The sequence below is a fragment of the Lepisosteus oculatus genome, chromosome 10 (assembly GCF_040954835.1).
Source record: "Lepisosteus oculatus isolate fLepOcu1 chromosome 10, fLepOcu1.hap2, whole genome shotgun sequence".
Taxonomy (NCBI): domain Eukaryota; kingdom Metazoa; phylum Chordata; class Actinopteri; order Semionotiformes; family Lepisosteidae; genus Lepisosteus; species Lepisosteus oculatus.
The window spans coordinates 10,739,201-10,762,581 of NC_090705.1; the positions used below are offsets into that span (position 1 = coordinate 10,739,201).

At 41.2% G+C, this 23,381-nt stretch overlaps 1 protein-coding gene across 4 annotated transcripts; it reads right to left on the reverse strand.

The window, feature by feature from the left end:
* Positions 1 to 220: 220 nt before the first annotated feature.
* Positions 221 to 23,343, reverse strand: tbc1d31 (TBC1 domain family, member 31). 4 transcript variants are annotated; one of them, XM_015357875.2, is made up of 23 exons: positions 23,086 to 23,343; positions 22,236 to 22,320; positions 20,908 to 21,054; positions 19,351 to 19,466; positions 18,852 to 19,030; positions 18,176 to 18,327; positions 17,087 to 17,246; positions 15,321 to 15,521; positions 13,628 to 13,810; positions 12,853 to 12,932; positions 12,276 to 12,422; positions 11,124 to 11,257; positions 10,450 to 10,583; positions 9,545 to 9,724; positions 8,123 to 8,355; positions 6,577 to 6,729; positions 5,506 to 5,641; positions 5,272 to 5,364; positions 4,594 to 4,734; positions 3,425 to 3,619; positions 2,290 to 2,443; positions 1,908 to 2,039; positions 221 to 1,294 (listed from the first exon to the last, which is right to left on the reverse strand). In XM_015357875.2, the coding sequence occupies exons 2-23, from the start codon at positions 22,310 to 22,312 to the stop codon at positions 1,161 to 1,163; spliced, it is 3,261 nt and encodes a 1,086-aa protein (XP_015213361.2). In that variant the 5' UTR covers positions 22,313 to 22,320; positions 23,086 to 23,343; the 3' UTR covers positions 221 to 1,160. The 4 variants fall into 4 exon arrangements, with proteins under 4 accessions (XP_015213361.2, XP_015213362.2, XP_006636140.2 ...); XM_015357876.2 differs by lacking the exon at positions 23,086 to 23,343 and adding an exon at positions 22,399 to 22,612 and having other exon boundaries at positions 3,467 to 3,619; XM_006636077.3 differs by lacking the exon at positions 23,086 to 23,343 and adding an exon at positions 22,399 to 22,612.
* Positions 23,344 to 23,381: the final 38 nt, after the last annotated feature.

A 23,381-nucleotide genomic window follows, 5' to 3' on the forward strand; every position in this document is an offset into this window, starting at 1 on the left:
CGCAGATGATTTGTTCAATTAAATAATTCAGAGATTATTTGTGAGTGCTCTTTGAGCCCTCAAGGACCAGCATTGCCTTAATTTATCTCCACAAGCATACTGATAATACCTTTAAAGATCTAAGATTCTGTATTCATTGACAACTATTTAATAACTCAGTTTATTAGCTGGGTTAACTTCTTCAGAAACATTTAACAAGTGAAACAAAAAATCCAAAGGGTATAATTTTTTATTTTGATAATTTCCGTGATTATGAGCATGTGATATAATTGATGGAAAATTTAATTTCCATGACTCCAGTACAAATCTTAAATGGCTAATACTACAGGTATATAACTGTCACAGGTGTGACTATCAAATATCACAAACCTATAAAAACCTTAAATTAAAAAATACACAATTATTTACATGTAGGTTTACATACAGAATCTCTTTCAGTTTTAGAGAATTGTGCATAAATAAAAACACTGATGCTAACTTTACATTTGAGGTTTAAATTAGTTTGAAATGAATGGGAAGCAGACACTAGAACTATCCCAACATTCACAGATGTGCAGATCTTGGATTTGAAGATCATGAAACGTCACTCTGATAGGTGTTTTCCACACTCTTCTTTCAACAGAAACCCCAGGAATCTTTAAAAAAGGGCCTAAATGTACTGAGGAGTTGTGAAGCCTGGGTTAAAGTTGAAACTTTATACCACCTGTCAAGACTTCACTGCTTTGTAGCAGCATGGAGTCTTGTTCTACAGAGCCAGAGTCTTTCTCACTCCCCCTCTCCCTCCGTGTGAGCACATTCCTCTATGATTTTTAGAAAGTCTCAATGCTCACAGCTTCTGCACAGCAGTGGGGGAATGTGATGTTGCCATACTCAAGTCCGCCGACAGCTGCATTTGAAAAACTAATTTCTAAAACTAACTAATCTTAAATAAATGAATGTTAAAGCAAAAAAAAAATCTATTTTTGCAAGTCAGACTTTCCAACAGCTTAAACGAATCTGCATTAAACGCAGTAAAAGTAGAATTTCCATTCTACTTAAAACCCATAAACCACAGTTTCAACATACAAGCATAAAAATGGAAGTATAGCACTAGCAAGAGCCAGGTTGTAGATTTGCTTTTCTTTCTTTAAAAAAGACACTCCCTGGATTCTAAGGAATTATTAAGTACTAGATGAACGGTCTGGAGGTTTTGTGTTTCTGGCCTGGGCTGCAATCTTCTGTCGGAGTTCCTGGACGTCCAACATAAGCTCCCGCTCCCTGCTTTCTAAATCACTTCTGCCCCTGTCCAAAGAAACTGGAGAAAAAAAAAATATTGAGGTTCTTTTCTTGACAGGAGTCCACCCTTCAAATATTTTGGCAAGACACTCGACGCATTCAGTTTTCCAGTGCAAACTGGAATAGCGTGCAAATGCAGAATTTGACATGTTTGAGTCCAAAAAGCATGAGCTCAGCAGGAATAGCTAATTAGGATCTCTGTGAAAAGCAAATAAAAGATTTGATGATTTGACACAAACAGTCCTTGACATGTGGCTCCAAATAAGGCAAAAATCACTACAGATTTATTTTAACTACAAGACCTAAAAGGTATTCACATCTCTTTGGGCCAAAAGAAAAAAAACATACAGCCTCACATTCTAAATTTAGGGAATTTTATTTGCTACCTAGTCAATCACCAAACTAAAAATTGAAAGTGAGAATAAAAACAAATCGATTTTTGATTTGATACAATATTGAAAAAATAACAACAGTTTTCTTGGTACAAATTCCTACATATAAGATATGTCAAGCTGAAAATTGTTTTTTTTTTCTGTGGCAGTTCAATAAATCTGGACCTTTAGCTATAACAAGACAATATGGAAGGCCTTACAAAACATCCATTGGGTTTGAGTACACGCAAACTCACTCACAGTGTGTGGAAGAGTCATCAGAGGACAGGATGTTCAGACAGGTGTTTCGGGGCTCGGACTGGTCTGTGTTGGGCTTAGGCAGCAATCCCCTGACTGAACAGGGAGACCTGACTCTCAGCTCCCTCAGTCTCTCTGCAACACAGAAACGTTCTCTTTCTATATTAATCACTACATTCATCTGCAGGACAAACATGCTTATCCAGAATGATCAGTGAATATTTTTACACAGTGTGAGAGACGACTGGAAGATGTAATATAAGGGAATCCTTAACAATGTTAAAGCCCCTTTATAAATGCACATTGCCGAGCCTGTTGCTGAACTATCGCAGCCAATAAGCCTTGATATCCCATGACTGGTCTCCATGATTGCTGTTGGACTCACCAAGGGACTCTTCCTGACTCTGGCGTAGGCTGTCGGCAAGGTGTTCAGCCTCCTCCTTCTCCGCAGTAAGGAAGGCCTTCCGCTGAGCCTCTGCTGAGGCAGCTGCCTGCTTCTCTTCCTCTAGCTGTGCTCTCCTCTCCACAACGTCCTCCCACTGCACAAAACACAGGCCTCTGCTCACCCTCCCAACCGCTGGATCAACACAATGTCCTTTCTACCACTTGCGTACCTGTTTTTAATTCGATGAAATCTGTTTTTCTTTTCATACCCCCCCATTCTGGAAACTCTAAAATGGTAATCAGCTTAAATCTTCTGCCACAGTATACAGTACCTCTCCCCTTTTCTGAAACCTGCCCTATCAGAACTAGCATGAGCCGCCCTGCAATCAAACAGGCGCTTACAAAGTCAAAGGGATCTCTTTTCGTCTTTCAGATGTTTGCCCGGTCTTGAATTTTATAAAACTCTTTTATTCATTTTCCTAATTTGGTATAATCTCCAAACTTGACTAGTTCACTAACTAGTCCAGCATCCAAATCGCTGATACAAATTAAGAACAGCAGTGGTTCTAGTATAGATCCCTGTGGTACTCCGCTAATTACATCACCCCGCTATTTCACAATTTAAAACCACATGCTCTGTGTATCCATTACTGATGCTTGTTATTCAAACAATTCTTAACAAGTCCATTAGAGAAGACCTACCTTTTCTAAATCCAGGTTGGATTATTCCCTGGCATCGAGAACATGCCTTGACATAGATGAAATGTACTCTATTTTCAGATCCCAATAAGAAGCAATAAGCCTATCTATGGTATCTTCAATGTTTAACCATGGTACAGCATTTCAAGCCATAGTAAGTCAGGTAACTAGCAACAGAGATCAGATGCAGATCAGATTCTGGGGGGACCACTTAGAGCAACCAGACAGATCTAACCTGTAAGTCTTTTGGAGAGGGACGAAAATCACAGCACCCGGAGAAAATCCATGTGGACGTAGGGAGAATATGCCATTTCCACAAAGAGGGTGCCCCAGCCTAGAACTGAACCCTGCAACACGAACCACCTGGCACCCCCAAGCATTGAAAGAGTCACTTTAAGTATCAGGCAATATGATGACCAATAGCAAGTGGTCCTCACCCTCTTGCCCTCCATCTCCTTCATGAGCTGGAGAAGCTGTACCTCTTCGGCACGGGTCTCTCTGTTCAGACGAGCCAGCTCCAGGTGGCACCTCCCCCTCTCGGCATCCGCCTGCTCCAGGCGCCGCCTCACCTCGGCCTGCCAGCCCAGTTCCGTGCACAGCTGGTCGGCCTCAGCCCAGGACTCCTCCAACACCTGAGAAAGAAAAAAGGACCCCAGTCACAGGCCAACTGCTTGTCAGGGTGCGATTCCCCCTAAAGCTACCTTTCTCTTCTGCCTCATCTGATGCCGAAATGGTGATCTGTCCATTGTGAATGCCAAGTCAGCTGCTCAGAGTGTTACTGGGTTGGGTACTTGTCTTCGCTGCTAACGGGATAATTCAAACTGACAGTGTTTAAGCCACAGTCATCACATTGCTTCATGTGTAATGAGCATTGGGACAAAAACATTATATAAGGGCACTCGGAAACTCTAAAGGTCTCATCTTTATTCTCAGGGTCATTTAACAGTGCCTTTAGATCATTTTTGGTTTCAAAATATTGCTGCACGAGAGGCACGTGGGTAATGCACTACCTCTGTGGAATTTGCTCAATATGAGCAGCTTTAGAAATAAGAATATTGTGATCGAATTTCAGCGTTTCAGTTTTTTTCTAATAAAGCACCTAATCGATTCTATTAAATGTTTTCTTTGTTGGCATTTGCCAACATATAATTTCAAGTGTTTTTCAGTTTTCTAGTACAGAGCAGAAAATGTAAATCCTGCTTTATGATGATCTTATATTAAGAAAGCAGCAAATAACTTAGATGAATGTTCGATTTCTTTCTTTATGCCAGACGTTCGTTTTTTTAAAATATACTGAAGATGTTATGTTTAAATAGCACTTTTGGAATTCCAAATATCTCAAGTTCATTCTTGCATAAAGCCGTAGCAGAAGCTGAACTTGAGCCAAACATGCCTTGACTCGGCACCAAAGGCTAAGAGCAACTTTTCTGTCCTGATTTTTATAAACAATGCAATTCAGCCCTGATATACAGGACATTTATACACAGATATATCCCTTTCGAGCCAATCATTTAATCAAACCATTTCATGCATTTCTTTCTTGAATTTTCTCAATGTTCTGAAACTTTGGATTCCATCACTGGGTTACATGGTGTGTAAAACTCACCCTTTTGGTTTCCAAGTCTTGATCTTTCTCTGCGTCTACCAGTTTCTGAAATGCATGGTCTTCTGCTTCTGCCTTTCGCCGATGGGTATCCACTTCACCTTTCACCTCCTGGTTCACTCTTTCCTGTTCTTTAGCCAGTTGCTGAGAACACAGGCCAGTAAAAATGAAAATCTCTCTAGAACGGCAGATTCGAAACCAGCACTCCCATTTCTGCCAGTGGACTGAAAATGAGGCAGAAGTGCTAAGAACTCAGAACCAAAGCATCTCATTCATTCCCAAAGTTGTAGCTGGCGTGCATATAAAGCAAAAATAAAAACGAAGAGAGTTTTTCTTTTTCCAAAAACCTCTCCGGTATTATTTCAGTTATCTCACTGTTCGATTATGAAAAGAAAAGCTTTGAGAAAAGGCTTTAGAATTTCATATTGCTGTAGTTCTTTGTTTCTGTTAGCAATACAAATGTATGCTTTCTCTCCACAGCACAGAAGTCTAAACCAACCCAAAAAATAATAATAATGTAATGTGTAGGGGGTATTTACAAGTCTTTTGCTCTTGTCAAGTATAAACACTAAGCAACATCAGTGATACAAAATGCCTGGCACACGTTCTCTAAAGGAACATCATATTAGACATCTACTTTCAAAAAAGACTCTGCACAAAGGGTCCAAAAGAAGAAGCTACCTGTTCAAACAGCCTTCTCTGAGCCTCCAGTTCCATTTGTCGAACCTCGATATCTTGCAGCACTGTTGCCGTTTCTTGCTCTCGCATTGAAGCCTAAAGGGGGAAAAAAGACATCTGGTCTTGTGTCAAGTTCATTTCCCAATTTAACCACAAAAACCATAAAGGAATGAATACTCTGTGAATCCTAGGTATTCGTATTAAGAGTCATTTCTAGTAAAAGGGATAGAAGCAGACCTTTCTGTTGATCTCATCGTCAAGCCTCCTGAGCTCCATTTTCTTCTGGTCTTGCTGGTACTTGATGAAGCGCCTCCGTGCCGCATCAATAAGGTGGAGTTCCTTCGTTTTCAGCTCCCGTTTCATAGCAACCAACCTGGGAAAGGGTTTATTCAAAAAACAGCAACAGACTTCCTTTAGGGGGAATTCAGATGGGCAATTTTTAACTTTTAAATGCAATCATACAAAGCATTACACAGAAACTCTCAAATTTATCTATCCTTAGTTTTATACTTCTTTAAATGATCAGATACCTAAATAAAACACAGAAGGACTTTAATATTTATTGGAAAAGACTGAAAGAATACCTCCAATTGTAAGAGATTTCAAGAGATTAGTACAACTTAATTTTAAAAATATTTAGCCAGAAACATGAAGCCTTAATTTAACTTGATTTTACTAGTCTTTCTCTAAATAATCATCATAATATTTACATATAGATCCTAAAAAAAGAGAAAATTCATAAAACCTGATTTTAGTTTTAAGAATTATTTTTATTTGTCTGGACAGTTTTAGGGAAAAACAGTTATGAACAAAACAGGAGAGGTGGAAAAAATAACACAAAAAGAATGAGATCTAAACTACCTACTGAAAAACTATACTATCTGTTCTGAGTTGTTGAATTTCATTCTAAATTGTTGTTGCTACTCAGATTACTATTCTGCTTCCAAAATAGCTTGCAAAATTATGTTTTGACTTTGAATTTACAGAAATTATTTCAATTTACAGGATGGTGTGAATATTACATTAATATTAATATATGAATATCACATATGGTCTCACACGACTATGCAAATTTTAGCTGGTACTTAACCTTCTTGGAGCAGGAAAATGGGCATTTAGTAGCTTTTCTCTTTTGGCGTTACAAAGGTGAATCAACTGTACAGCTCAAGGCTATACATGCAAGACACAGGAGCAGCATATTAAACAGCTTGAAGCTAAAGTGTTCCTGCAAATGCGAAACGGTCTTGGCTTCCTCAATCAATATGGACAACATGAAGTCCCGCCCCCACTTGCAGGGGGACCACCTACCTGGCTCGCTGTTCCGCCAGCTTGCTCTCCTCCTCCAGCAACATCCTCCTCCTGTGCTCCTCAGCCTCCTGCAGCAGCTCCTGCTGTCGGTGCCAGGCCTCGTCCTCGGCCTGGCGCCTCACTGCCTCCGAGCGCAGCTCCTGCGCCATCTGTCTGGGGCACAGCGCACAGCCAGCTCATACCAGCTCTGCCTCGGCCCTGAACGGGTCACCGACTTCTTCAACATCATCGGGGATACCTGATATCGTCTCAAGCTCTTCTGCTAACGTAACATTCCAAAGCCGTGTTCAATGGGGCTATATGATAGTTTGAAAAGCATTTTGCTCAGTACCTCTGGGGCATGTAAAAATGATATAGGGCTTGCTTACAGTTCTGGGCCATGAATTTATGGGTTTGAACTGTCCTTATGTCAGCTCTGCTTACCTGTTTAATAACTCAATTTTAATATAGTGTTTTAAAAACGCACAAGGAAATTCAATATGTAGTAGATAATTCAATCTGTTGTACAGTAGATCTTCTTTCTTCTCCAGAAAAGAAAGAAGAAAGGGCCAAATACATTACTGGGATTTTTTTACATGACTTAGAGCAATAAATAACATACTACGATGCTGCATGTGGTCATGACTCTGGACTCTAGAGAAAACTCTAGAACTCACAGTCTAAGCATTTTACAATTGAACATAAATGGGTAGGAAAGCTGTTTCAAAGGACAGTTGTTAAGTGCCATGCACAATGTGGTACAGAAACAAAAATGGTGGGAATTTAAAAATTCTGTACACATTGTACTTATATTAAAAAGTGCAATGTACTTACATTACCTTTTCGTAAATTCACTTGCAAGTGTTAAGTACTTATAATAATAATAATAATAATAATAATAATAATAATAATAATAATAATAATAATAATAGCTTACACTTATATAGCGCTTTTCTGCACACTCCACTCAAAGCGCTTTACAGGTAATGGGGACTCCCCTCCACCACCACCAATGTGCAGCACCCACCTGGATGATGCGACGGCAGCCATAGTGCACCAGAACACTCACCACACACCAGCTATCAGTGGGGAGGAGAGCAGAGTGATGAAGCCAATTCATAGATGGGGATTATTAGGAGGCCATGATTGGTAAGGGCCAATGGGAAATTTGGCCAGGGTTAAACCCCTACTCTTTTCGAAAAAACGCCCTGGGATTTTTAATGTCAACAGAGAGTCAGGACCTCGGTTACAGTATAGTGTCCCCGTCACTATACTGGAGAATTAGGACCCACATGGACTGCAGAGTGAGCGCTCCCTGCCGGTCCCACTAATACCTCTTCCAGCAGGCAACCTTTTCCCAGGAGGTCTCCCATCCAGGTACTGACCAGGCTCACACCTGCTGAGCTTCAGTGGGCTGCCAGCTGTGATTTGCAGAGTGATATGGCTGCTACTTTCTGTATTGTTATTACCATAAAGCTAAATTTACATTTACAAAGTGGCGCAACAATTCCTCATGAAGGAGAGAATCTCAGGCTGAGTTATTTCAATGAGGATGTGTCTTTTTTACCTCTCCCTTAAATACTCCATCTCCTGCTGCCTGATCCGTTCACGCTCTTGAGACTGATACTCCACAATGAAGGTGGGGTACTTGTTGAAGACTGGGTACTGCCCCTTGGTTAAGGCCTCAAAGTCGCACAGCATATGTCGGGGGTGGAGCTCAGCCGGCGTGCTGTCCATCAGTCGGTACGTCTCCTTGATCATGGCGCTGATGTCCAAGTTGTTGCGGTGGTGGAAGAAATACTAAAAAGAGGAGAAGATCCGGACTGCAGCTTGCATGAGTGAGTACAACAATGCCAGTGCCATTGATGCAGCCAGCAGCTATTGTATATCGTCCTGCAACTCACACCTGGAAGCCCACTGAAGTCTGGTCAGATGGGACCAGTAGGGGGCGCTCATCCCAAGGTCTATGTGGGTCCTAATGCCCTAGTAAAGTGAAATGGACAATATACTGTAAAAAGGCGTCGCCTTTCAGATGATACATAAAACAGCTTTTGACTCCCACTGGTCATTTAAAATCCCAGGGCATTTCTTGAAAAGAGTAGGGGTGTTACCCTGTTATCAAGGCCAAATTTCCCCCCTGGCCTTTAACAGTCATGGCCACCTAATAATCCCTATCTCTCTTCTCCTCGCAACTGATAGCTGATATGTGGTGAGCATATTAGCACAGTTTGGCTGCTGTTGCATCATCCACGTGGGGATACACCTTGGTGGTTGTGGTTGTGGTTGTGGAGGGGAGTCCCCATAACCCAAAAAGCGCTTTAAGTGGAGTGTCCTGCAAACTGCTACTGTATAGAAGTGTAAGGAATTATTATTGCTGCTGTAAAACACAACAGTAGAGGGTTCACAGCCGTGTCCACTTAGCTGCTGGTTCCAACAATGACTGAGGAAGAGACCATAGTTCTTTCGGTCTTTCGTATCAACATTATAAATCAACACTGAAACCAAGCTGTTTTTATTCAACCAAAGAGTATAATAAATTCATAAGGACAGATGTAACTACATCCTATACAGATTAATCCAATGCTTCTCTTCAGATGAGGTCTTCCCACACCCAGGGCTGAGAAACTCTTTCAAGGCCCTTTCATCTAAGAACAAGAACCCAACTTAAAAATCCCTCAATATCACAAACAAATGGCACTTTTGATATCAATATCATGCATATAAAAGTGATACATTGTGAACAAAACGGTACAAAACTGAAAAAAGACACATCAGATCCACACTAATAACAACTGCTAACCTTCACTTTAAAAGATGAACATAAAACTAGGTGTGCATTTTAATAACCACAAACTGTAAACTAAAATATGCTACACTTCCCAAAAAGTAGAATTACACATAAATACAATGCATGGTATATATGCTATGTCATTAGAGTGTGACTGTCTCCTCTCAGATGGCTTAAGTGACCCTGGAGCACTTTTCCTACCTCAAAGTCCTCTGTCAGCGTGCAGTGCAGCAGGGGAGACCTGCAGCAGGTGATATAGGCCACCACGGCCAGGAGCAGGAAGGAGGGGTGATTGGAAAAGACATTGTCAAACAACTGCAGCCATTCCTCTCGCGTCAGCACCTCAGAAAACAGGGTCTCCAGGAGCGGCCAGGCATATAGCTGCAACAGAGTGCATCAAGAGAGAGGGTTCATCTATAAGAATAGGGGGATTTTACACTTCAGAAGAGCAAACAGACAATACAAAAGACATTGTTTGCTCTCTCTTGCAATGCAACTTGTTTTTATTACAGGATTCAGTTCCACTGCCACCCTGAACTGCGTGAAGCGTTCCGAGAGTGGTTGGACGGATGGATTCTGTGTGCTCTTGCATGGGCGTGAAATCTGCCGTGTGAACTAACCATGCCTGAAGGGAGCAGGCTGGGAAAAGACAAAGCGTTGCATGCATGCTGGGACAGTTTGGGGGTGTGCACTGCCAGGCGGGTGTATGGTACAGTATGTGCTTTCAGCATTGTGAACTCAAATATAAAGGGCTTTGGTGTGACAAACAGGACAAAGCGCTAGCTGTGCACAGGAGTCATGCCCGCAGGTATTCAGTTCGGACGTCAGGCGAGAAGAACATCCCGATCCATGTCGCTGATGCACAGTAAATTGTGCACCCAGCTGGGACGGCACAGGCTATTGTCCCCCCCAGTGGAATAACTCGGGTTAAGAGACAGCAAGGCCCATTCTGCAATGCGAGAAAAGGTCTCCGGTGAATGTGAGTCTGTTTACAATTTTAATGATTTTAGAATCATGTAAAGACCTCGTCTGTCTGATAAATGTCCTGTTGTGAGAGACAGTGGGGGGGATCAGAAGCAGACCCGGGGGGGATTAAGGGGGCTCACCTGTGACGTTACTCCACAGTTGACCAGGTGCTGGAGCAGCTCCTTGTCGTGCTGGGCCAGGACGTTCTCCACCATGCACAGCACGTTGAGCGGGGGGTTGGGGAAGTACTCGAACCAGTGCTGGCACCAATTCACTAGAAAGAAAAAGAAAAAAAAAACAGTCAACAAAACTCAGGACAGCACCATCGTTGTGCCCATTGTGTCCTCCTAATTTAAGCTTTTTCTCAGTGCTGAACCCCAAAAGATTTTTAAAGTTTGCCTACCCCCTCGCATATTCATGAGTGCTTGCCAAAATGGCTCATTTCAAATCATTACAGTGTATTAAACCTATGTTGTATTTATTTTTGCTTTGTTTTGTTATTTCAGGAAAGGTGAAAAGTTACTGATTTCCAAACAAAATTTCCATTAAAAGTCTGTTAAATCTGAAGTCACTTAAACAGAAGGTTTACCATAATGATATGCATTTTCCCTGTAGACCCAGAGAAATCAAATGAAAATGCTTACAATGTCAGCAATAAAATCATGGTATGAGCTTTTCCACACTTTCCACATTACGATTTTTTGGACCATCCAAAATCTGAGGCCAAAGGCCTCCAAAGAAACTACTGCCATCCAAGACAGAGTAAGAAAGTACTGTTTGTCTTATGATGGATTACCTCACAAAACACACTTACTTATAACAGTAGCAATCACTTCAAAACAGATAAGCTGGTTGTTCTGGAACAGTTTAACAAATGGGAACGCCACCAGTGGCAGATACTGCGTCTCGCCAAAGATGGCGGACCAGTGCGCGAGAGCTGACAACACCCTGCAGAGAGAAAGAGAGAAAACCAGGAGTCAAGAGTCAGGATGAACTGCCTCAGTCGTCTCAAAGATTTCTCCAACTGAGTGCTGGCTGCAATACAGTATAAGTCCTGGCAAAGCGGCATCAAACATAGTCAGCTGGGGGTGTCCTGTCCGTCCAATGAGAGATTTATCTCGCCGTTCAAAGATGAATCAGTCACGCTCGTCCCTCAGTTCTAAGAGTATAGAGTTCAGTCTACACTTAAGACACAGTAAGACAAGTAGAACTGTCTCCAGGAAAACAACTAGCATTCTAGCAATTCGTCAGACTGACTGCCACTTGTCAGGGGCACAAGAAAAGCTATAGCCTGTGTTGGACTTTAAACCAGACTTTTTACTATAATTCTCTGGCCAAATTGGAACACAGGTGATAGATTTGTGCTCTGTCAGGTTGCTTGTGGAGGGCCAGAGAGAAAGTGCAGTTCCTCTGGATCGGTCCTGGTGGGAGGCAGCAGGACTAGCTCCGCACACCTCTGTCAACCCCGAGAGCAGAGACAGAGGCAGAACACCAGTGGACTGGGAGAAAGCTTTGCTTTGGTCCTCCTGAAAACTGTTGCTCACGGTGGCTTAGCATCCCTGGGGAGCATCAGCAAGGCGATGGCTTGAGAAAGTATGGGAAGATAGAGTACCGAATCAAGCCAGGCTAGTTTCTGGTCAGAGGAATGAAAGGGGTTTCCTGTAAGATATGGACTCCAGGAGAGGGCTGCTTTCTCCACTACAAAGCCAGAGTGAAATCCAAAGAGAGAGGGAGAAGGGATCATCAGATGGACTACAGGGATTACAGAGGGAATATAGGGATCTGAAAGGACAGGGCAACATTCGTAAACACCTGGCCAGCATGAGAGAACTTCACCCAGTGCAGAGCTGACAGGGAGAGAGAGAGAGAGAGAGAAACCCGTGACAGTAGAGAATACCCTGAGCTCTCCACCAGAGTGAACAGAAGGTGAGAAAGGAATGAAAGGACAGCCCAGGCAGTGCCATACCTCTGGAGAACACGCTGTAGCTTCTGGCTCTTGATGGGATAGTGCTCATGAAGCCGCAGGAAGGCGGAATGTGGCCCTTTCGCTGCCAGGCTGCTGAAGGCCGCGTGGTTCTCAGGCAAGCGGAGCAGGGAGCGCCAGATAAACATCCTGAGCAGACAAGCACACGGCACCGGCCTTTACTGCAGTGTTTTCCTGGGAAGCCACTCAAGCAAAGCTCAAGACAACCAAACGGCTCTTTACAATGAAGAATGGCAGAGTCGTATTCAACCTTTGTACTCTTAAGAAAATATTGACTGCATATATGAAAGTAAACTTGAAATCGTTTATTGATTTTCTTATAGCATGACATCACAGATGGTGGTCTGATTTCAAGTGAGATGTCACTCAAATTTCTGAAATTGAGTAACATTGATTAGAATATTGTTTAATGGCAGTTAAAAGTGCCATGTACCTCAGTGAGCAGGAAAGAACAAATATTAATAAGAAGAAAATCAGACATTTTTCACCAATCATTTATTTAAGACTTTCATCAATGAAATCTGCTCAAAACCAACATCTGAAAACAATGGTTTAGTACCTGTATTTTGCTGGATATTCCCCAAATTCTTTCAGCAAAGCCTGTAGTCTCTTCCTGCTCAGTCCATCGGGTAATTCATTCTGGAATAGATTCATAATTCAACTGTTCATTCAGCTTTACCCAAGCAAACTAAACTGCAAATACTTATCACCTCAGGATACTGTACGTAATTAGTGTTAGGAGCAGTGAACTGGTAATGAAAAACAGTGAACTGAACAAAATAAATGGGCCTTCATTGTTTTAAAACAGAAATATGGCCACAACAATGAGAAGGAAGATTGTATTCAAGTACTTTATAAACAAAGCAGCAGTGCTTATGACAGAGATATTGAATAACAGAAATATTACCTCCTGCATTATTCCCTTGCATTGAGAATATTAGCAATAAAAAAAAGGATTTATCTGCACACGTGGTCAAAACAGTGCATATGATATTACGTATAACATTTCTGACTGACATCTAAAGTAGTGTGGAATTTAAGAGGTATTAACCAAAAAAAGATTTGGAACTTTCATAATAAACTTTCATTCACCATCCAGGTGGGGCTGCACACTGGTGGTGGTGGAGGGGAGTCCCCATTACCTGTAAAGCGCTTTGAGTGGATTGTCCAGAAAAGCGCTATATAAGTGTAAGCAATTATTATTATTATTATTATTATTATTATTATTATTAATACGGTGAGGAATGAAATGGAATCCCTTCACAGAGCAGAGGTACAGGACCCAATGTGTGCGTGTGGTTCAGAGCTGCTTGACTTCTCTAAACTGATCCTACCTCTTTATCCTCGGGTGTAGGGTCGGCTGGGGGCCTTAGCACTCTAGTCTGGGTCTTTCCCCCTGCTGATCTGACAGGCCTCTGCACGTGCTCAGACTTCACCTGCATTCTCAGGCCTGCATCTTTGGAGACGCCGCTGCCTCTTTCAAAACCCGAAATCACCTTCACTAGAGGAGGAGGAGGCTAGACAAACGTACAAACAGAAGCACACAGAGCTGATAAAGAAAAAACGCTCATCAGTGTAATTCTTTGTCATTTTTTGCAAAAGAAAAAAGGAATCAGCTTCTGATCCCACAATGCAGCACTTCTTTGCCTAAAGGTAGTAAGGAGGTTTGTAGGTTATACCTGCAGTTTTGGGTAAAGATGAGAGGGGATAAAAAAATTAAATTCACTGACGATTAGATATCGTCTTTAAGAACAGTATTAACCTTGTGAAAATGTTTTAATTTAGACGCGTTCACATTGCACGACTTCCTGTAAGCAGCAAGTCTTTAGAATTAAAACTGGTCAGGTACTACTCTGTGCCAAATATAAACTGATTTTAACATACACAGAGTGAAGGAGACTCCACCTACGTTTCAAATAGAAATCAACACAACACAGGCTCCACCTGCTTACATGCGTACAGTATGTTTTGATACTCTGTGTATTTACAGTATGTAAGGGCTCCCCACATGATTATCTCTGTTTAACAATAAAATAACCCAATACATTTAGTCTCCTACTGTTTTCTTGTTTCATAAGGCAGGTAAACCAAAAAATCATAACCAAAGTATGAAAAGCCTTCAAGGGACCTTGCATTGTATTCCATACAATCTACCTCAAAGTTTTAAAATAGTCAATAAATCCAATTAGAATAACCTAGACACACTTAATAGCATTTACAGGTCCAAGATATGAGTTACACACTTTTCTTATAAGCAGCTCAATAATAAATTAACTACCACCACATGCCAGTTCTGATGGTTGCATTTTTTCAGTCAGATCCTTATAAAGAAATCTAATAAATCAAAATTATTCAAGGTTTGGGAAGGCAGAAGTGGTATGTTGTAAAAGATTTCTGGACATCTCCTCTCCAATTTTAATTTTCCAATATTCTGTGCTTCACTGGAAAAGCACAAGGGCCTCTTTAAGAACACGCGTCTAGTCCAACACAAGTCAACCATTTTCAAACATGACTCATGTCTGATTACAGGTCTATTTTTATACCACCTGTATTTTCTGTAAACAACTTAGCACAGAGCAGTACCAAGACTTTTCTGAATCCCAAGTTGCCTACTCAGTCTTGCTAAAGTTTGGGTATAGTTAAGAAATTGCAACAAATTCTGAAAACTGCTTTTAAAAGTAGCCGGAAACAGCTCTGTATTTTCAACTAAGAGCCATAGTATCTTGGATTAGAGATCTAGATACACTGAGGCTTACCAGCAGGTGAACTTAAAGTTCCTGTTGATAATACATAAAGAATATCTAATTCTTAAACAACAAAAGAGTAAAATCTATCTAGTATTTACATAGCTTCCCAGAAAAATCAATCATCTATCATGCATCGTATTGCAGCTTACCAAATAGTGAGTTAACAGTTTAGTAAAAAGGTTATAAAGAATTGAGATAGGGTATTTTTCATCGTTTTCTTCCACTTGCCTTTAATAAAAAGGGTGCTTCTACCAATTATTTGTGTTACAGGTTACGTTACCTTGTTAATATCCTGGGTCAGAGACTCAACACTATATATGTTCAGGCTCCCATTCTCCATCACTGCCACGATGTGGTGCCCATTTGGGCTAATAGCTGCTGAGCTGATGCCATCGTCATGACTGCCAATGTCAAAGGTCAGCTTGCACGTCTGAACGTTTATAAACCGCATTATTCCGTCCTGACTCAGAACTCCCAGGATCTGAAAGGTAGGGAAATAAAAACCACCAGAAATATTTTTTTTCTCAATCTAAGCCCGCACTTTTTTTTTGTCTGCGTCTTTACGTTATCTGCAGTTTGTACCACTTGAAGGTCTTAATGACCCTGAATTCATTAAGCAAGCTTGGAGATCATTTTAAACAATTCAGCCCTCCAGCCTTCAAACGTGCAATTCTGTCTGTTCTTGGTTAATCAAGGATTTTCTAGGTGTTCACTAACCATTTATGAACCATGTCATGAACACAATTATACAATATTTTGTAAAGGCACAATAATTCTAGTTGTAATGTAGCGTTACGTATTAGTCTTTGCTGATGTATTTTCTTCATAGCAGGACAATATCATCATCAAAATGCACAATGACTGAAGCTACACTCTGTCAATTATTAGTTAATTGAGGAAGAATAGGGGCCTTTTGAAGACTAATCCATATGGCAAAAAATGTGATCAAATTTACAGGACTGAGGAGTTCAGGACAGTGATGTTTGAAAGCACAGGCATGAGTTGTCTTAAAAAAGTGGATTTTTTTTCTGATATTTTTTGAGGAACAGATTCAAACAATTTCAGGACATACAATCTTCTTGTACATATTTAATAGGTCCTACATGTACTAATTTTTGCTCTTGTCTTGATTATCATACTCCACTGCTGCATAAAATTTAACAAATTACTGAACACATTTCTTGTACTTACTAAGCTGAGAGTACTGTTTTTCCCCTTACCTTGAGTTTTGCATTGAATCGCTACTTGAAAAACATGCATATTGTTTATCAAAGAATAGCAAGATAGAATCAATCTCAATATTGGGCCACAAACTCTTTACAACCATTGAGTCCTGAAGTTCAATATCAATGTCCATCTGCCCTATTCTATGTAACCCTGATAGGCTTGAATTGGGACATGTATATATCTCACTTATCCAGCATCGCAATATCACCACTTGAGGTGTGTTAATTTAGCCTTAAACAAAAGTTACACTAAGATGCCATAAAGCTGACTTGCTTTAGCAGCCCCAGCGACTTAACGTTACATAATAAAAGACAGGAACAACACCCACGAACACACCATAAACAGGTTAAAGCAGATCAATGTCTGCTGCATATCAAAGGGCAGAACCTAAAGCAAGACAGAGCAGGACAAGAAGTAATTACATAACAAAGAACAGGACAAGCACTCAGACTGTGAAACAAACTTCTTTCTGACTGTATATAAGAGCTGGGAAACCCTTGCAGTTTGTCTGTGGGGCAGACCCAGCACACGTTGCTGGACTTATTGAGCTTAATAAAACTGACTGTGCCCTGCTCCTCTGATGAAGAATTTCCCACAACAGGCTCATCCTGATACGACAAGACAAGTCGTATCAGTTTATCGCTTGACCTCCAAGAGATAGACAATTTTGCAAACTGTAAAGCTCCCCAGAAGCATCTCCAATTGCGTATGAGAAGATCTACACCCAGGGGTGTTCCTGAGCCATTTCACACGAGTTCATCTCACACAAGATGTTCGGTTTACTATAATAATTCAATAAAAGTATATCGCTTTACGTACTTGACTTGATCCCCCATCAAAGCTGTCGGGTAAAAACTCCAGGTGCCGCACAGTTCTCACTTTCGGTGGCATCTGAATGATTCTCAGAAGCTGCCTGTTCTCTAAGCACCACAAGTGAAGCAGGTTGGACTTCCCACCAGCCACCAGTGTGCGACCATCCCTGAAGAGCCAAAATTTAAAACCAGTGAGTAACGAAAATCATCCTTTCTCAGTTCAGATGTGCAAAATAGAAAGTGTGGTGGCAGAATGGCAAGCCTGTTGAAAATCTAGGATGAAAAACACATAAAGGAATCAATATGCCAGGTTATAAAGAGAACAGTGCCTTCATGCCATTGGTATGCTGGACTCGCCAAGTATCTCTTTAGTGACAAATCAAGGTTTTAATATTATTATTATTATTATTAATTCCTTACACTTATATAGCGCTTTTCTGGACACTCCACTCAAAGTGCTTTACAGGTAATGGGGACTCTCCTCCACCACCAGTGTGCAGCCCCACCTGGTACTGGCAGCCATAGTGCACCAGCTCCCCACACATCAGCTATCAGTGGGGAGGAGAACAGAGTGATGAAGCCAGTTCATAGATGGGGATTATCAGGAGGGCATGGTTGGTAAAGGCCAATGTGAAATTTGGCCAGGACGCTGGAGTAACACCCCTACTCTTTTCAACAAAAACGCCCTGGGATTTTTAATGTCCACAGAGAATCAGGACCTCGGTTTTAGATCTCATCCGAAAAGTGGTGCCTTTTTACAGTATTCTGTCCCTGTCACTATACTGGGGCAGAAGGACCCACACAAATGGCAGGGTGAGTGCCCCCTACTGGCCCCGCTAACATCTCTTCCAGCAACAACCTTAGTTTTTCCCAGGAGGTCTCCCATTCTGGTACTGACCAGGCTCACACTGCTGAGCGTGAGTGGGTTGCCAGTTGTTAGTCGCAGGGTGATATGGCCGCTGGCTGCGATTCTTTTTATGCACTGTATACATTCACATTGTACATGAAACAAGCAGTAGGAAAGCACTTTGAAACAGTGCAGAGCAGAATATGTGTATTAAAAGTGTATGGGCTCCAGCACTGAATTATAACTCACCTTGTGACGGCAAATGCCTTATAATGCAACCTGGGTCCCTCCTCTGGCACTGGCAGCTGATATTTACAGTACAGAGTGTCACTTTCCCAAGCAAAGATGGAGTCATCTTTAAAACAGCTTAGGATGGTGTTACTCAGAGGCAAAAAGAACACCTGGCAAAAAACAGACATCCACTTTTAACCACAGGACACTTGATAATGAAGAGCAACTTCCTATTATGTACAGAATTTTCTACATTGGAAAAAAATCTCTCTCACCAATTAGATTCATTTGCTGCATCTGTTTTCTACTTCGTGTTGCCAAGTGGACTTCAGTTCCTTTTTAGTGTTACTACCTTTTAACTTGAATTCTTGCACTAAAACCACGATACACTAAAAAAAATCCCATTTACACTTAGAGAGACTTATAGATGCGAACAATTTTGGTCAAAGCCATTCATACAAAATAAAAAATTAAAAGCTATTTCTCTCACTTCAGGCTGTGCGTTTTGCATATCATGGTGTGCTTGTGTCTCCCGTTTAGTCTTTTCAGCCGTGTACTAATTTTCCTACATGCTGGTCTTCTCCTTTAATGGACAGATGACCTTGCTTTGTCTTTGAAATTGAAATCGGACAAAACACTCGTACATGAGACGTCCCTGCTGCTGTCAACAAAGTTGAAATCCCAGTGCACTGACCTTCTGTATTCCCACAGACTGCCGGACGTTAAGTTTCCTCTTCCTCTGGAATGTGTCCAGGTCCCAGAGCTGAGCTGTGTCTGCAGAGGTAGTGATGGCATACCTCCCCGAGCCATGAACAGACACTGAAGAGACAGCAGACTCGTGACCTCTCATCCAGCTCACCAGCTCCTTGGAGTCTGACGAAGGCAAAAACACAGTCTGAACTTACAGGGAGTTTACAAGCTGTAGGAAAGCACTTTGTCAATGCAGTGCCTGGGACACAACATAGGAAATATAAAGAACCTTCTCTTTGTTATGAATGGGACTATGTAAGTCTACATACCCTAAATCAGTGCACCAAAAATATGATCCTTCAACATTTTAGTCTGCGGTTAGCAATCTGGAAAGCAAAAAACCTGGATACTGAAACTGTGACAAAGCAGTTCTCTGATCTTATAACTAGCCAATTACCTAATAGCGCAGGGAATTCTCAGCTTAGTGCCATGGACGTGTGTACCTGTATCAAAGCACTTGATGGAGTAGTCGGCCAAAGCCACCAAGTACTCTGTCTTTCGGCGTAGGTTAAAGGCCAAAGCAGTACAAGCCTGCCCAGTCTTCTGAACAAGCCTGAACCTAGGACAGGACGAGAGACCACCAGAAGTGCGACTGCAGAACACAGCTAGGAAACACATCAAGGATAAAAAATAATAATTAGAAATCTGATTTACTTGCTGGCACAGGAAATGCCGGAATGAAATTTTACAACGCAAAGAAATTTGCAAAAAATAAAGAAATCAATGGTTATGAAGGGGATAAGAACTTGATGGCCTAACCCATGTACTCAGCAACCTACTGTTCCTCTGTAACTTTAAAAAGGTTTAATCATATCCAGGTTTTCAAGCACCTCTTGCTTCACAAATGTCTTACAGGCTTCAGTGACTTTAAATGCCCACACCAGGTCATCGCCTGTAACACTAGCTGCTCTGCTTCAAGAACTATTTGCACATTTAACTCTAAACTGGGTAGATATCATATAGTGACAAAGTTCGAGTGGGGAGCTGTGTCAGCATACATTGGTGAAAGTAAAGGTTAATTCTTTATTGAAAAGAAGAAACAATGTTTTGGCTTTTGAGAGGAAGGAGAGAGAGGAGAAGGTTGTACACCTGAAGAACACTCAACACCTGAAATATTGCGTTTCTTTTTTCTCCTTTTTTAGAGTGAATTTAACCTCTATCTTTTCCATTATATTGACAATGCAATCACGATACGGCAGACCAAGACTTCTGTATAAACCAGGAAGGCCGCCTGAACCTTTGCTCCGTTATCAATAGCATCCTGCAATGCAAAATGCTCCTGAGCATGAAATGTTTTCGCCAGTCAATTCTCAACTTGGCAGGTAAACATCTAGTGACAACACAATTCACATTTTCCAAAACAGGCCATCACCTGCTCACCAAAATTCTCCTTCTAAAACTGTTTGTCCAGTGACTTCCCAACTTGCTAGGTATCATTATAGCTTCCACTTATTTTCCTTAAAGAGTTCACTGACATTATCAAAGCAACAGGGTATGGAGTTGCTTGGAACTCTTCAAAAAGGTTGTGATATTCTAGTTATTTATTCCTTTATCAAATGCCTCTATCCAGGTTAATGCCAACTGGATGAGTGCTTGTTTCTTGATGATTTTCGTGACAAATCTGCAAGCACATGGCAGTCCTCACAGCTGAAGGCAGAGAGAGCCCAGGCAGCTGCTCCCGACTGTATCCTATTGGCACTCAGGGCGCTGGGCAGTGCTGCCTGGGTTAGCTAGCATACAGGCAACTTTTATGAGCAACCATCATTCTATCACATCTGATGATGGTCATCACATTGCACTGTAATGGCCCCTTACAAAGATCTTTTTAAATTTACAGGTACTCCAGAGTGGTTCAAATCAGACACGACTGAGAAACAGCATGAAAAACTAAAAGAGTCCTGATGCCAGGAGCTCCAATTAAAAAGCCTGAGGTCAGGTAGCTGTGAACAGCCCAATCCTTTAGGTATCTCACACATCACAGATACGTCATGATAATGTACCTGTTTCTGCTGATATCAAAGACATAGGTATTTCCATGGTGGTCTCCCGCTAAAAACGCTTCCCCTGTTGTGTCGAAGGCAGCCTGCAGAAAACGAACAGTCTTGGAATGGTATCCTGCTGCACTGCGAATCACTCTGATAAGGACCCTGTAAAGGAAAATTAGGATCTCTTATTACCCATTTTAAGGCGCTACTTTATCGTCAGCAAATGAGCCCAGACATTGTCTACACTCGTACAGAGGCCTCATGAAGCTAATACAAAAAATCAGCTCTTTGCAGTCTTTTTTTTAAACACACACCCTTCCCTTGTCCCGTTACAGCATGGATTGAATTGATCAATGAAGACTCAAACACATTTAAACAGATTAGAATCTGAATCTGAAGATCACTAATATACATACTCGTTTATCTCGGTAGGGTGTCATCTGTGCGAGATGCCTTTGTAAAAGAATTCACCCTGGGCACTTTCGTCACTTCAAGTTCAATTTAGTGTTCCATTTGCATCTCACATAGATGACAAACCCTTTGATTTAACACATGGATATCTTCGTGACTTTTCACCACACAATGGTACAATAACGGGCACCCAAAGAGCATTTATTTAGATCACCCTAATAAGTGTATATTACGTCACTGGAATGAATGATAGCTCACTGAACGCAGAAATGGCAAAAGACGTGCAGTTATTACTGCACACCAAGCGGTGGCACCACTGTTAAGAAATACATTTCCCTACGGGATAACACTCAAACTGAATAAATGAATTGTCACTACATGAAGTACTATCCATCAAGTTAAAGTATACACTTTCCGACAGTCTTGAAGTCGGAAGTATGCATGTGGAGACTTCTTTTTACTTTTTTGTGAGTTGTTGGCGTTGTCTTCTCTGGCATAACTATTTCGAATACTTTATTCGCATACACGTTTCCGCAATGATCCAATACAAACAATTGTCTGCTTCATATACGTAAGTAAACTGTTTCATGTTCACTCACACTGCACTTTACGCTAACAATCGTCTTACTTAAACAGATCATGTTGTATGGGTATACATACGCATTAATTCCTCTTGTAGAACACGCGAGTTAACAGGATTAAAATGGACATACGCAATATTGATCTACAATATCATCAGGCAAATGCTAATGCCAATTAGAAATCTTTACAGCGCGATGATAAACTTTGCTCAATCCAGCCTCCTGGAATTATCGAACTAAAAATATGTCTGACAATACATAAATCACATTGCAAAACACACGCCTGAAGGATTTTATAAATCCGTTTATTTGACCACCTGTAAATTCCTGTCTGAGATAAACGATACTAACCCATCACTTGGTGAAGGCGTTGGCTTTCGGTACCAGATTTTCCCACATTCTTTGGTGCCTATATCCGTCGTCTGCATTTTGTTACCTGGAGGACAACCACATAAAACTCAGTTATAGTTTTTTCTCCCAACGGAGTATTGCCACTGCGCCTTCTTGTACTCACCGTTGTGAACCCGGCGGTTACAGTACCGCGAAATTTAAAACGATTCTTAGATACATTCGCGGTGCAATGATTAATAAATTCCTAATGTATATATTTGGTGGCTATACACAAGTACAAGTTTGCATAATTTCTAAAACCGAGTTAACAAAAACTTTCCGAAACGTCTGTTAAAGCTGTAAAGCAGTTTGCAAGTTTGCAAGTAATGCCAGTTTGGTTGCCATTACAATAGGAAGTGACGAACAGGTAAACAGAGAGAGGTGGCTGGTGGGTATTGTAGTTTAAAAGCATTTCCTGCTGTTGCGAGCAGGTAATTCATACTTTGTAAATGTGTGCTTTTTAATATTAAACAAATCCTAAATCCTAAAACAAACCTGAGTGTGTGGCAAATATTACACATGGGGAAACCTGAGATAAACTTTTTTTAAAACAGACTTAATGTCCTTTCAAATATATTGCTTCGGGTTTAGTTTGACAAATTGTACAGCTTATTGTAACGGACACGTCTGATCAGTAAGGAGCTGCTAACTAACCACGGAATCATTCCCCCGTAGCGCGATGATTCAGTGCTTTATAATTGACTTATTACGGTTAAAACATAAGATTACAAGTGCCGATTTATGCGACAAAAATATTTTTAAGAAGGCAATGTCAAATATGTAAAGAAGTATTAAATTAAATTAAACTCACAACCAATGCTTATTTTTAATATCAGCGGGCGATTAGCTGTCAGGAATCTTTTCCAAAACTACTCATTGTATTGGCTGTTAACATTTCAACAAGTGATCTCCCCGGTTGGTGAACCGGCACCGTGTTGTTCGCGTAACCTTGCAAACAGGAAAACAGAAAAATTAAAACGGCCTTTCAAAAAGATTCAAAGATAAAAACAACAGCAAACTAATGACAGATCCTCTGTGATTGACTTGCCACCCGTTCGGAGAAGTCAGACTCGGCTGGAGGTCGGTGGGGCCTACCGCCCCCTTGCG